At 41.7% G+C, this 15045-nt stretch overlaps 1 protein-coding gene and 1 non-coding gene across 2 annotated transcripts in view; one reads left to right on the forward strand and one right to left on the reverse strand.

Annotated features, from left to right (window-relative positions):
• The window catches only part of Rab8b (RAB8B, member RAS oncogene family), a 71080-nt gene that overhangs the window by 9203 nt on the left and 46832 nt on the right, over window positions 1-15045 (reverse strand). The window contains exons 2-4 of the mRNA XM_040739643.1: window positions 7637-7697; window positions 4868-4928; window positions 486-563 (exon numbers count right to left, since the gene is read on the reverse strand). Of these exons, the coding sequence (XP_040595577.1) occupies window positions 486-563; window positions 4868-4928; window positions 7637-7697 (200 nt within the window). The remainder of the gene's footprint in view (window positions 1-485; window positions 564-4867; window positions 4929-7636; window positions 7698-15045) is intronic.
• LOC121137728 lies at window positions 14020-14122 on the forward strand. Its single transcript, XR_005875034.1, has one exon. It is a non-coding gene; the product is annotated as a U6 spliceosomal RNA (small nuclear RNA).

Here is a 15045-nt window from a genome sequence, read left to right on the forward strand (position 1 = left end):
GTTTCTTTCTGAAATGCCACAGATATTTCAAGGAAAACTTAGTACCAACTATCCTGTAACTAACCCAAATTTCAAATATCTATGGAGGAAAAAATGCTAGAAAGGCAAAAAAGTTGCAGAAATATATTTCTGCTAGTGACACAGCTGAGAATCAGGTATCTTAGCGATGGTTCTGTCTTCAAGGCTCTACGAACACTGGCAAGTCACTCCTTCCTCACCTGTTTCCTTAGGTATAAAATGGGGACCCAGATTATACTGTGTCTAAGCTCTAACCTGAGTTTATACATGAAATGCTCCTCTGTCTACTATCTATATACAGTTGCTGACCTGGCACCATTGAGGATCTAGTTTTTTTCCAGTGGGCAGGTGGGCCTGTCCTGCCCATTCTGTTCCTCAGTAGCAGCCATCTCTAGGAGAAGGCAATATCCCACCACATATTCCCAGTAAGCTTCTGTCCAGCATTGGCACTCTCCTTCCATACATACCTCTTCAATGTTTCTTATCCAATTCTTAATATTGTCAAAGGATTTCTCATTGGTGATATCATAGACCAGCATAATTCCCTATGGTAGGAAACAAAAAGTTTACGTCATACTTCATATACTCACAGCTCACAATGCAGGGTGTGCCTACCTGCCTCTCTTCTGTCTTTTTTTGGCCTTTAAAGAGGGATTCATAATAAATTTGAAAAATACAGAGGCAAAAACAAATGAATGCTGCTATTGTCTCACTGTCTCAATGAACAGTTAACATCTTCACTGTTAGCTTTAATGAATTAGTGATTGTGGGAAAGGTGAGCTGCTCATTTTACCTGACCTCAGGTGATAATGATCGGCCCCAACTGGAGCTTCAGGCCTGGCTAAGTAAGACAGGGACAGTGAACGCTCAGAGGAAGAGGGACATTTCCAGGGCACACTTGCTTATTACAAACAGAAATGATTATTCTTCTCATTCCTCTCCTGAGACCAAGACCATACTGTCCTAAATTTCTCTACAGGTTTACTGTATTGAATACAGGGTTTCAATACAGGCTCACAATGTTGTCATTTGTCCTAACATTAATAACTCATATGAAAACATAATGCATTTATTACATGGGTTAGTTAAGGCACTGTCATCATGTTTTTAAAGATTCTCCTGCCTGTAAAATCTAAAATTTCCAAATAATTCAAGTAGCACCTCTATGTTAAGTGCCCAGACCACTGTTCAGTTCTGTGAGAACTTGTGAGCTGGTCTCGGGTGCCTTACAGTCAGTTCTGTGAGAACTTGTGAGCTGGTCTCGGGTGCCTTACAGTCAGTACTGTGAGAACTTGTGAGCTGGTCTCGGGTGCTCTTACAGAAAAGAGACTGGGAGAGATTAAGCATGAAAGCAGGAAGACAACTAAAGAATGGATCAGCAGCCCCAGGAGAGGCTAAAAGAGGAGAATAAGAAGCTGGTACAAGAAGAGGAGGACAGGTTCTGAAAATACTGAGTCATGGATCTCTGGGGCCATTCTGCAGTACTGTGAATACTATGTGCTACACACACTTAAGTATCAATCCATTCAACAATATGGAGTAGGTTGGTAGTTCAGTGGTAGAGTGCTTGTAAGCATGGGTAAACACTGTAGGTTTGATGTCTAGCACTGTCAGAGAGTAGAAAAGAGAGACAGAGATACTGATTCTATGGCTAACCATGCACAGTCTGAAATCCTAATACTCAGGAGGCAGAGAATTTCAGGCCAGCTGAACTACGCAGTAAAACTTTATCTAACACACACACACACACACACACACACACACACACCACAAAAAAGGTTTTCCAACTCTCAAGAATTTGCTAAGTACCTACTATGTGCCAATTCTCTACTTATATTAGGTACTCTGAGCAGTGAATAGGATAACCAAGGTCCCTTCTTTTCATGAATGGATAATAAAGAAAACAGACCAACATACAATTAACTAGAATTCTGACAATTGCGTCATAGAAGCATGGGGAGATTTGAACTAAAACAACAGAGTCATAGTCTTCTCTGGTAAAGTGGTTCAAGGGGTACAGACAGTTTCTCTGAGAAAATGATAAGTCAAGGCATGAAGACCAAGTAGAGTGAACTTGACAAAAGGGCTGGGACTGATGAAGAGGGAAGCCCATGGTGCCGGCCACACAGCTGCAGCAACAACAGCAGCAAATCAATAGCATTTTGTCACTGAAGGTCCAGGGTACACTCAAATGACTCAAAGAAAGCTTAGTAAGATGTACACATCTATTGGGAAAAGAGAAAGATGGGTCCAAGAAGGTAGACAAGGCAAGATGTCCTTTAGGGAATACTGTCTAGACACTAGCTGTTATACATCTCCAATAGTCACCACAAATTCTCGTAAGTAAAACAGAAGATTGAGGGTCCCTCCCAAATCCTCTGTTCTCCCTGTACAATCACATGGTAAAAGACAATAAAACCCCAGCAGCTATGTAAATGCCTGGGTGTTTCCCTCATAGTGAGTCTCTAGGTCCTGGAGATCCTATGATTCAATATTTTCAGAGCCTGACCTCCTTTACTCATATACTGGATTATTAGATTCTCCTCAGTTAGCTCTCCTGGAGCTGCTGACCCACCCTTTAGTTGTCTTCCTGCTTTCACTCTGACCTCTTTTAGTCTCTTTTCTGGAAGGGCACCCATGATCCACTCAACGCTCAAAGTCCTGTACAGGCTAGTGTCCAACTTTGTTGGTAAATTTAAATGTAAACATATACAAATTACATAAAACACACTAGACAAAAAGCCAGGAAATAAAAAATATTAAGAGTTCTCTGGTCAAGCAGTGGTGGTACATGCCTTTAATTCCAGCACAGGGGAGACAGAGGCAGGCAGATCTCTGTGAGTTCAAGACCAGAGAAACCCTGTCTCGAAGAAAAAAAAAATAGTTCTCTCTCAGGGAGGTAGGATTTGGGATGATTTCTTGGAATTCTTAAAGCTTCTTTATACCACTAATATCCACTTTTAATAGCGAGGGAGAACTATTGTACTGTTTTTACTGAAGACTGATATGGGAAGGTTCAGCCCACTGGGCAGTCCTGAGCTGAATAAGAAAGCAAACTGAGTATGCCATAAGGAACAAGTCAGTAACCAGCACTTCTTCATGGCCTCGGCATCAGTTCCTGCCCCAGCTTTCCCAGTTGATAGGACTACAAGGTCCTATGAAGTAAACCCTTTTTTCCAAGGTGATTTTGGTCACAGTGTCTTATCATAACAATAGAAACCCTAACTAAGACAATATCACAGGGTCAAGTATGGAGAACACATTAAACGGCTAGTTATGCTACAGCATTAAAAGGAACCTTCTATCTTGTGGTAGAGATGAGTTATTAGTACCCAAATGATAGTGGGCAAGGGGAAGTAGCGGAGGAAGGGATGACAGACTGCAGGACAAAGACATGGGGATCCAGGTCATATCTTCCTGAATGCAAAGGACAGTCATCACACCTTCAGTTCTGTTACCTTCTGTCATTCCCAGGAGTACAGGAATCTCAGTAGCTGTATTCTACAACCTACCAGGTGGACTCTATGAGCTTAGTGGCTTAACTTTCAAGACTATCTGAGCATACCATCAAAATTCAAGACTCAAAATTGGGCTTGGCTTATGTCTACTTAATTTATTTTATTTTCGATGTTACAGAGTTAGCATCAGGTATGTTAAACCCATGCTCTACCACTGAGTCACATCCCCAGACTCAGGCCTAAAAGCTGGTGATGAAGCTCTATCCTGCACCTGACATCCCAGCACAGTCCACAAACCTATGATTCCAAGTACTTATCCACCATTGTATTCCCAGCACCACACAGGACCTGCCCAGAGTCAACAGGCACTATAAATACATGAAATAGAGAAGCATGTGAGGGCAGAAAACAACTAGGTGATAGAGCTATGACAGTAAGGACATGGCTAGGAGCAGCCAAGAAGGTCCTGGCAGCCAAGGTCCTATAGAGCTATGGAATCATTCAGCCACTTCCTAGCCAGGCAAGAAGCCATAACCAAGGCCAGGTTGCGGAGGTGGAAAGAGATAAAGGGTGATATGGCTATAGGGCTGAGGGATAAAAGAGTACAAGAAAGGAACACTTAAGTCACAGGTTTTGTGGTTTACTAAGACTGCACCAAGTAATAAAAAGAAAAAAGCAAAAATACCTCAGTAGAATGCAGAGGAGTTCTAGAATATCTAAGAGCTAATGGCTTCATTACTTATTATAAAGACTAGTAACAAAATATAGCTACTAAAAATAAAACACAATTTTCAAAATCCTTAAAATCTCTTATTTTCAAATTTAAAATCTTATTTTCCTTCACTTTACTATGTAGGGAGGAGAGGAAGTCCTTAGTGAATGAGTCCTGCCTGAATGGTTAACATTGATAAGGACTCCAATGCCTTGGACACATGGGAATTAGCAAAGGCTACCCTGGATCAGGCTCAAGGAACTGGGAAAGCCTTCTTCTGGTCTGTGTATGAATGTTGACAGTGTACAGGAAGCATCTATGGAGACTGCAGTGTCCTCCTCCTGGATGTCTAGTGCCTGAACTGCTTCCCAAATGAGACCTCCTTTGGAGACAAACTAGCCCCTCTTCCTCTTCTGTACACCATTAACACTTTGAGATGTATCCATGCTGCTCCATCAAAGAGCGCACAGGCCTCCAGATCCTCGCTTTTCTGTATGTGAATCTATGTGTCTGTCCTTTCCTCATTCCCTCATTTGCTCCAGTCAGGTTTCCACGACCAAGCTGGTCTTGCTGAATGCAGTATTTCTAGACTCTAGCTTCATAACTACATATAGGCAATGAATACCCCAATTTTATTTTATTTTCACCTGAAGGGTTAGAAAGCCAGAAACACACTCACCATGGCGCCTCTATAGTATGCTGTTGTAATTGTTCGGAATCTTTCCTGGCCTGCTGTGTCCCTAAAATTTGAAACAAAGAAAGGAAAGAGTGATTTTAAAATTCACCAGCAACATAGGTGAGGACCCCAGGTTACAGGAGATAAAATCTGATCTGCTGTCAGCCAGTGCAGTGTGGCAAGGAAAAGAACAGCGAGGCACAAAGACAGCACATTGTACCCGCGGAGCTGGAGGAGCTGGCCACGGGAGTCTGTCAGCACGCACAAGGACTTGGGTGAAAAACCGGGACTTGGTGGTAACAGCAGCAACAGCAAAATAAATACGCAGGTCCTGCTAGGAACTGGCATGTGGGAGGAAACAGAATAGTTCTAAACTCTTGGGCTCCCAGAGGCAACGCCAGTCCTTTCTCTAAGTGTTACATGACTAAGGCATTTACTTTCTTCACTGCATGTGTCATTTCTGTACAAAGCAAACTGCTCAACCGGACTTACTACTGTGTACATTCTGCTCAGCGGAGCAGAACAAAACATGTCTCCTCCAGAGCGCTTTCAGAGCAGAGCCTGCAGTTAATTACACACCAACCTGGAGTCCAACGTCATTCTCCAAGTTGCCAAAAACTAAACATAAACATATCAAAGTTATATAATCTCTCACCTATTTTTCCTTTTGAGCCGATCATGTACCACTAAAATATGTATTACAGGGTGGGAATGTAGCCTACCAAGATCCCAGGTTCAATCTCTTGCAGCAAATCAGGGCTGTGCAAGGGGTAATACATAACACACACTCTCTCTCTCTCTCTCTCTCTCTCTCTCTCTCTCTCTCTCTCTCTCTCTCTCTCTCTCTCTCTCTCTGTCTCTTTCTTTTTCCCTCCCCTCCCTCCCCCCTCTCTAAGAAATATGGACATTTCTAATTACATTTATAGACTAAATCCTACAAAAGAAGCCAAATTTTCTTGATATTTAGGGGGAAAATCACTATTTTTAAATTTGCCATTTATAGCCAGAACTAGTCACTTCCTGTGATACTAAAACTAACTAATTGCAAAGAAGAGAGAAGTATTTGTGAAAATATATTGAAAATTTAACACACATGAAACCCTACAAGGGATGAAGGTTCAAAAGAAATATAGTCAATTAAAGCAGTAAATGTTTTGATATTTATATCTACTTTACAAATTACTTTCATTCAGTGCTTATGTGATGCCCACCATAGCCCGGTATGAGATGGGGTGATACTATTATCTTTACTCTGCAAAAGATACAATAGGCTCAGGAGAGCTATGGTTCCATCTCTGCCACTCAAAAACTCACAGCCTTAAAGGCAACTCAAGGGTTGCAGGTCTCTCAGTTGTTGAGCACCAGGATGATACTATCTAATTACACTCTTCCTCACCAGCACTAGAGATACGAGGAACTTAGCAAAGGAGGAGGAACACAGAAGCCAAGTACCTATGCGTGGATTAATCACATCTCCTTGACTCAAATACACTATTGATTTGGAACTAGCATACACACACCTGCTCATATGCTTATACACACACTCACACACACACACACTTTTAAGGGTTAAAGTGTTTCTCCAAGTTCTGTGATGGAACAAGAGGTATGTGTGTGTTCAAATAATAGGCAACAACTTACTACTTATGAATGGCATCCGGAGTATGGGGTAGGCTGTGGGATTGTGCCCTCAAACTATATCTGATGCTCTCTCTAGATAGACTATGCTAGAATTGAGTTAAGTTAAGGAACACCCATGTGGTATCCTTTGGAGAACTGCTTGGAGGAGTGTGTGGAGGCGAACCCCATATACATTTGGTATCAAGTATTTAAAATTTTTAATTTGTTTTTTTAAATTCACAGTAGCCTGAAAGACAAGGCATTACTTATTTTCTTTCTCATTCCTCAGTTAAATAGACTCTACTTAATGAATTATAAACTATTAGGGTTATAGAGGACCTCTGCTCTTATCAATCCAACTCATTTACATGCAAGAAAAAGCAGGGCCCAAGTGGATTGTAGGGTCCTGGCCTTCCCTCCTTGCTTTCTTCCTAGCCCACAAAACAAGCAGTTTGTTCTGCCATCCATGCATTCCCTGCCACTTCTGTCTAGCATCTCATCAGAGACCCAAATCAATGGTTCCATCTAGTCTAGGACTAACTGAACCAAAGCAAACCATTTCTCTTTATAAACCCAGTGTTTCAAATATTCTGTCTTTTTGTTTTGTTTTGTTTTTCGGGACAGAGTTTCTCTGTATAGCCCTGGCTGTCCTGAAACTCATTTTGTAGACCAGGCTGGACTCAAACTCAGACATCCACTTGCCTCTGCCTCTTGAGTGCTGGGATTAAAGGTGGGCCAACACTGCCCAGCAAGAATTCTGGCTTAGTGATGGACAGAAGGCAAGAAATTTCTCTGAAGTCCTCAATTTAGAATACTGTGGCTAGAAGACTGTGGTCTGTGACACTTAGCCATTTTACTGCGTCTGAGTCACAGCTGCAACTACAATAGAGAAGTATTCTATGCTTTTGAGAATTTGTTTCTTCTTGTATAGAGCTTTGGAAGAATGGACTCTGGACCTCTTCTGGATCAGTTTCTGCTTCTTACCTCCCACTCTGCCACAGAATGATGTGCAGCACTTATTCTCTTTGATTTTTACAAAGTAAAGGTCTGAGGAATTGCACGATGTCTCTAACAACATGATTCACATTTTAACCTCACTTTCAATTCCCAATTCAAATAGAAACTCCATGTGTCTTCACTTTTTTTACTTACCATATCTGAAGTTTAATTTTCTTTCCATCGAGTTCTATCGTTCTGATTTTAAAATCAATTCCTGCCAGAAAACAAAGAAGGGTATGCTAAGTTCCTCAAATTCAATCCAAGTCTTATTAAGGAGGGAACAAAGATTTCTATTGAAAAAAAAAGCTCTCCAACGCACTGGAAAATGTGAGCGCACAGAGGGTGTGAATGCATGTTTCCTCTGAATACAGGCTGGAGAAAGGAATGCTAATCACTCTGCAAAGCATTCCCACACATGTGAAATGCAGGATTACAGGCCTCATTATTTGGGCAAAAATGGCCCACATCCTGCAAAGTTACATAATTCAGAAGGACTGAGAACATATTTTCTCCTTCCTGAAATACATATACACAATGCTCTCAGTCCTCATGCCCCAGCCTTTCCCTACAGAAGGCCATGGAGCCTCTTTAAAATAATTTTCTTCCCCTCTCATTTGTTTAGTCAGAACCTGCAAACTTAAGGAAAAAAAAAAAAGAACTGAGACTCTGCCCATTTGGTGGCAAGGGAAGAAGGCTTATTCTATTTTATACAATTAGTAGGGGCTTCATGTACATCTTAATACATGTCTCAAGGGTTACTGCCTATAATTGGAATAGCCAGCATGGTTTTTAGCCCTGGCCACACTTCAGAATTACAGAGAGAACAACGAAGAACTTACTTGACTAGGCCTGCCTCCTCCCAAACTTCTGACACCCATTTAGACAGTCACAAGCAATTCTCAAAGCTTCCAGTGTAATTTGAACCTGAAGCCAAAGCTCAACAGGCCTGCAGGGTGACACAGGAAAGTCTTTTGTGACTCTGGCACTTCAAAAGGTCTACATCTTCTCACCTATCCCCAACCCAAGGCAGCTCAAAACTTCAAAACTTACTGAGGACTTCTACTAGAAAGGAGCACAGAATCCCTGGCCTTAAAGCACTATATAACTGAGGATGGCCCTGGATTGATCTTTCTGCTTCTCTTTCTTGCAAGTCGTGGAACTGCCTATATGCACACCATTCCATTGCCCCAACTTAGGAAGTGATGCTGGGGAACCTAGGGCTTTAGACATGCTGGGTAAGCACTCTCCCAACTGAGCTATAGCTTCAACCCCAGGAATAAGGGCTTCTGTGGGGATCACAGATGAATACAGCTGGGCAGCAATTTGCTAAATCCCCCTCATATGCCACTCAGCTGTACTTAGTTTTTTCCCATTCTTTCACCTTTTAAAACATTGAACTAGGGCTGGAGAGATGGCTCAGTGGTTAAGAACACCGACGTTCTTCCAGAGGTCCTGAGTTCAATTCCCAGCAACCATATGGTGGCTCACAACCATCTGTAATGAGATCTGATGCCCTCTTCTGACCTGCAGGGATACATGCAGATAGAACACTGTATACATAATAAATAAACCTTTAAAAAAAACCCACTGAACTCCGTCTCCAATACTCTTTAAGAACACATATAAGCTGGATGTCCTATAAATGGTCTTGAACAGTAACTGCAGCATTTGGAGTGTGAAGGGGTATCATGCAGCCATGTATAATACTTCACAGGGAGGTGGAAAGCACCCAAAAAGACTGCTTCCCAGCTCCAGCTTTTGGTAATGCATATGCATAAACCAACTGGATTTCACCCTCCCCTCTGGGTGGTACTTTTCCATGGGGGAGTCTTTGTAGCTTTCTGCATGTCGAGACAGACAAAAATGCCACCCAAGCTGTCCATCAAGCTAGTCTCTTAACCATTCTTTTCTCTCACTAATGGCCCTGGACTGTGGGCAAATACAGTCTGATCCCAGTGTTCCCAGGTTATGCAGATCACATTTCTTCCTTCAGTCGTCAGCATTGCAGGGGCAGCTGGTAATGTACCCAGAACTTAGTACAGTAGCATGACTATTAGTGCTAGCATCCCACAGCACCTATGTGTGCCCTCGCTTGTTTCAGATGTAGACACTAGTTTTTATTGTGATCTGATTTTTAAAGATATCTTCAAATATAGTGTAACAATGACCCTGTAGAAATCCTCTTTGGAACAGGCAAGATGGCTAATGGGTAAAAGCACTTGTCAACCTGAGTTCAATGCTGTATCCCACAGTGGAAGGAGAGAACTAATTAATTCCTTTAAGCTGCCCTTTGTCTTCCATACAGGGATGTGGCAGGTGTGCGCCCAGCCCCACCCCTACACACACATATAAACCTTGAATGCAAAATAAATTACAACAAAAAAATTTCTTCTACCATTCATCTCTTTTTGGCCCCCACATCAAAAACAATGCCTAACACCCAAAATAGGCATTCAATAAATGCTTCTTGAAATTAACATTAAAAGATTTTAATTACTTTTAATTATGTGCATATATGTGTGTGGTTGTATGTGTGTGCAGAGGCCAGAGGGGTTGAATCCCTGGAGCTGAAGTTACAGGTGGTTATATGGATACAGGGACTTGAATCTGGTGTCAGATGACTTTAATCCCAGCACTTGGGAGGCAGAGGCAGATGAATCTCTGTGAGTTTAAGGTCTGCCTGGTCTACAGAGTGAGTTCTAGGAGAAGCAGGGCTATGTAGAGATCCTGTCTCAAAACAAAAACAAAAACAAAACAACAGTCTGGATCCTCTGGAAGAGTATGTGCACTTAACTGGTGAGCCTTTCCAGAGCAGAAAAATAAAGCCAGGAGGAGGGGCAGAGAGGACTAGAGGATAAGAAGGGGCTGCAGATCTGTAAGCTCTGGAGAGAACCTCACACAACCATGAAGATAGTACTCACCACTGAGCTGTGCCCTTCAAAACAAGACAACAGTGGATTGGGAAGTGCATTTCACCACATTAACTCAAACCAAACTTGGCTTGAGAAAGTCTTCATTCTCAGGTGTTCCAATAGATGGAGAAAACTCAACCTAACTCAACACTAAGCTAACTTGGTTATTTGCTTTATAAGGAATAATGGTCTCAGTTAATCCCATTAGCCAAGCTTCAGTCAAACCAGGTTCAAAGTAAAGCAAATGCCAAGTTCTAGTCAATAAGCTATCTCTCTCTGTACCTCACTCCCCCTTTCCGTATTGTTATCCAGCCATGTGGCAGGCAGTCCTAGAGTATCATTGAACCTGCCCTGTTCTAGTGGCCACCTGATTCAAGAACCACTCTGGGCTCATACAATGCCATTAAATGTAATTTGTATAAGGCTTGTTTTTCTTTCTTTCCTTATTATTAGCATACATGTGAGTGGAAGCTCTAGTGTGCACCACAGCAGAGTGTGGAGGTCAGAAAACAACTTCCTTGTGAATGGTGTCATTTGGCATTGGCTCAGCTGCAGAGTTTAGTGGATTAGCTAACATGGAAAAGTAATCAGGGCCTTTTACTAGAAATGGAGGGTATTAATATCACTGATAGAACTGAACTGGGAAGTGAAAGACCTAGATAGGAGAATTAACTGTTCAAGACGGCTGTACCCTCAACTATCCAAAAAACAAAGAAACAAACAAAACCTGGGAAGGGGGATGCTGGAGAGGAGAATGCTGGAGAGATGGTTCACAGCTTAAGAGTTTGTACTGCTCTTCCAGAGGACTCTCTCAGTCCTCAGCATTCATGCTGGGTGGTTCAAAACTGCCTGAAACCCCAGCTCTAGGGAGTCTGACACCCTCCTCAAGACCCTGTGGGCACCTGCCCTCTGGTGCACATACCTACACACATACACATAATATTTAAAAATAAATAAAATACATTTTGGGTTTTTTGTTGTTGTTGTTGTTGCTGTTTCTTTGTTTGTTTTTTAAGGGCTAGGATGGAGGGTGGGCAAGTCTGCCCAGTGGGTCAGTTGCTTGTCTTGGGAGCATGAAGACCTGACTTCCAGCCAGGCTGGGTGGCTGGTACTTGAGTTCCTAGTGCTGGGGGTGGAGACCCACATGCAGGTCCCTGGGCTCAGAGTAGCAGGTCTAGCCTTACTTGACACATCCAGGCCAGTGAAACATGCTGTCTTCATAACTATATTGATGACATCTGACGAACAACATCCACAGGAGACCTCTGGCCTCCACATTCAAGTGCCTCCCCACGTGTGTGTGCCCCCCCCCACGAATGCATGTATTCAAAATAATTACAATCATGAGAAACCTCTCTCTTAAAGAAATGAAGATATTTATAATTAGATCGACAATAATACCAATAGAAATATAGTGGATCAACATTCTCTTTAACATTTAAAGAAAAGATACTTTTCTGAGACTAATCCAGGAGTAAAAAGAATAAGAATAATTACCAATAAAATTGTATCAGTTAGGTTACTTTCAAAGGAAAGTACAGCCTTCAATCTGGTTTAATATAATCTGTTAACTCATACAGAAAGCCCAGTGGTAGCTGAGGTTAAAGAAAGGCTCAGTCTAGGGGTTTCTTCTGACTCATTTCTCTGTACCTCCCTGGGCTCTGTCTTTCTGAGAGGACTGGGTTTATACCTGGACTGATAACAGCTCCTAACAACAAAAGCAAGAAGAAAACAGACCGAGTGTCTCTTCCAATGCACTGGCCTTCACGACTCATTTTTCCTCCTTTCTTTTTCCTTCTTTTCCTTCCATCTTCTCTCCTTTTCTTTTTTGAGGATGCGTACTCATGTATGGAGTGGGTTCACGTGTGTATGTATGCACACATATGTGAAAAGATCAGAATCCAGCCTAAAGTGTAGATCCCCTGGCACATCCCATGTATCTATTCACGGTGTGTTGCAGTGGGGGTCAGAAAAAAACGTGGGGGGATCTGGTCTTTCTGTCCACTGAGTGAGACCCAGAGGCTGGACCCAGGTGGACGGGTTTTACAGTTTTACCATCTTACCATCTCACAATGCTCCCCCACCCCTTCCTTCCTTCCCTTCTTCCTTCCTTCCTTCCTTCCTTCCTTCCTTCCTTCCTTCCTTCCTTCCTTTTTTTGAGAATGAATCTCTTACTGGCCTGGAACTTGTGATGAAAGGTGAGGCTGGCTGGCCAGGAAGCCCCAAACTTTCACCTTCTGAGCATGGGGAGTTCAACACACAACTTTTTTTCCCCATAAGACTGAACTCAGGTCTTGGGCTTGGAACTTCCCAACTAAGCTTCCTCCCCAGGCCCCGGTTTCTCATTTCTCAATGGCTTGTCATAGTAATGTCATGTTCTGGTGGGCTAAGGCCAAATGTCTGCAGTAATCTCTGTCATGGGATTTATCAAGACTGAATTAATCTAAATTCATCCCAAGATTTAGGTTAAGGCCCATCCTTGAGTTACTGAAATTGAGTACTTCCCCAGTACACAGGGCTACTAAAAATAGCTCAAAGAGTGGAAAGCCTATTTGGTATGAATCAAATCTTTTTATAATATTCAAATATATTTCATTATTAAAATGTCTTATTTGCATCTATGTGAAATCAGCAAACTATAACCTGTGTCACTTCTCCCTGTCATGACCATTCCTCCATTTAGTGATTACCTGTTGTGTTCTCTAATGGTAACTTCACCTAGTGTTTAATCTCCACACAGAAAACAAAAAGGTAAGATGGTGAGCAATGCAAGATCTGACACATCCTCTGCTAAACTGTGATGGTTACAGATAGGACAGTCCTCCAGTCCTCCTGGCTTATTCCAAGTCCCCAAATGACTAGAAGCTGAAAGGAGGAGGAACTGTCACAAAGCCAGCACCAACAACCACAGTGTAGGCCTCTGTGAGGTGCATGGACATACATCCAGGCAAAACACCCTCATACATGGATAAAATAAAAATTTCTATAAAAATAAAATTGAAGAGAATAATTATATCTCTAAAACACAGCTTTCTGAAGCACTATATTTAGGGTCAAAATCCTCTTCCTGTTTCAATAGACTTTTAAAGAGCATCAGTTTTTGGCAGCAAATAATACAATAATTTGTGTTCAAAATGACAGCTCTGTGTCACCCTGACTCAGGAGCACTCCATGACCCACCCACAGGCTATGTGTTGCTCACCCAGCTGGCAATCCAAACCAACGTCTACCTCAGAAGACCAGGTTCCAGAGTTGAGTCCATGATACTCAAATACACCCAATAGGAATTTTTTGATGGTTTTAAAATAGACTTAGCTTGCCGATTATTTACCTATTCAAATAACACAGGAAACATATTGTAAGAAAACATTCCAAGGGATTCAAGGTCATTTTCATTTTGATGACTTTTCTGAATTGATTCTTATGCTAAATGGCTGCTTACAATTGATTCATGTTATCCACTTATAAGGAGGCAAAAGAGGGGATAGGACCACAGAAATCACAAGCCTGGAAAGAACCTTGGCAATTTAATAGCACAGGTTTGCTTTTATGGCTAAGAAAACAGACCCAGATAGATGCAGGAAATTGATCAGTCATAAAGACCAATACAGATGATGGATTAAAAATTAATTTCATGTGCTTGCTTCATCACACTGGAAAGATACAGAGATTAGCATGGCCCCTGTGCAGGGAAGACACACACATTTGTGAAGTGTTCCAGATTTTTCATCCATTTGGCACTTCACCTTGAAGCACTGCCTTCTACGGGAATTTAAAGATACCAAGTAACATAACAGTAATGAGATTTATTTTTTAAAAATTCCTGTTGTGTGTGTAATGTGATTATGGGTTTTTAGGCCATGACAGATATGTGGAGACTGGGAGACAACTCTGTGGAATCTACTTTCGCCCATCTTTATATAGTGATCAAGGTCAGGTTACCAGCCTTACACACCAGGCATTTCCACCAGGCATCTCACTGATGCTCAAGTAAGATTAGTTGATACATTATACCAATAAACTATTGTCTTTCTCTCAGATTGTAAACATTTTGTCATCTAAGGATGGAGGAGAGCAGGACAATATGAATAATAAATTCTATTTGCAAATGAAAAAAACTAAATTTTGTTATTTTATGATTATGACTGCCCCCCACGAGACATGAACAAGATGTAAAGCCTGTTCTTTAAATGTCATGGGAAAATACAGGCAACACCTGAGATGTCTACCACTAGGAAAGCAATACCAAGAATACACTCTTGGCATTTGAAGAGTGACTGCTCTGAGGCACTAACAATGCCACACCTATCAACATGGCTGAACCTAACACAACATAACATTAACTGGGGAAAAAAAGTTACAGAAATATAGTCAAAATATTACTGAAAATATTTAAACTGCTAAAAATAAATATTCCCTTAGCACATACATCCATGTGTAAAGGAGTATCATTTATACTTACATCAATTGATAATTAAAACATAAAACATGGGGTTAGAGAGATGGTTCAGCAGTTGAGAGCAATGGTAGCTTTTCCAGAGGACCAGGGCATTCAAATCCCAGCACCCATATGGCAGCTCACAAATGTCTATAATGCTAGACTCTGGATCCAACACACTCTTCTGGCCTCCATGGGCATTGCACACAAAA

Source organism: Mesocricetus auratus, unplaced genomic scaffold (genome assembly GCF_017639785.1).
Source record: "Mesocricetus auratus isolate SY011 unplaced genomic scaffold, BCM_Maur_2.0 Super-Scaffold_100691, whole genome shotgun sequence".
In the NCBI taxonomy this organism is placed as follows: domain Eukaryota; kingdom Metazoa; phylum Chordata; class Mammalia; order Rodentia; family Cricetidae; genus Mesocricetus; species Mesocricetus auratus.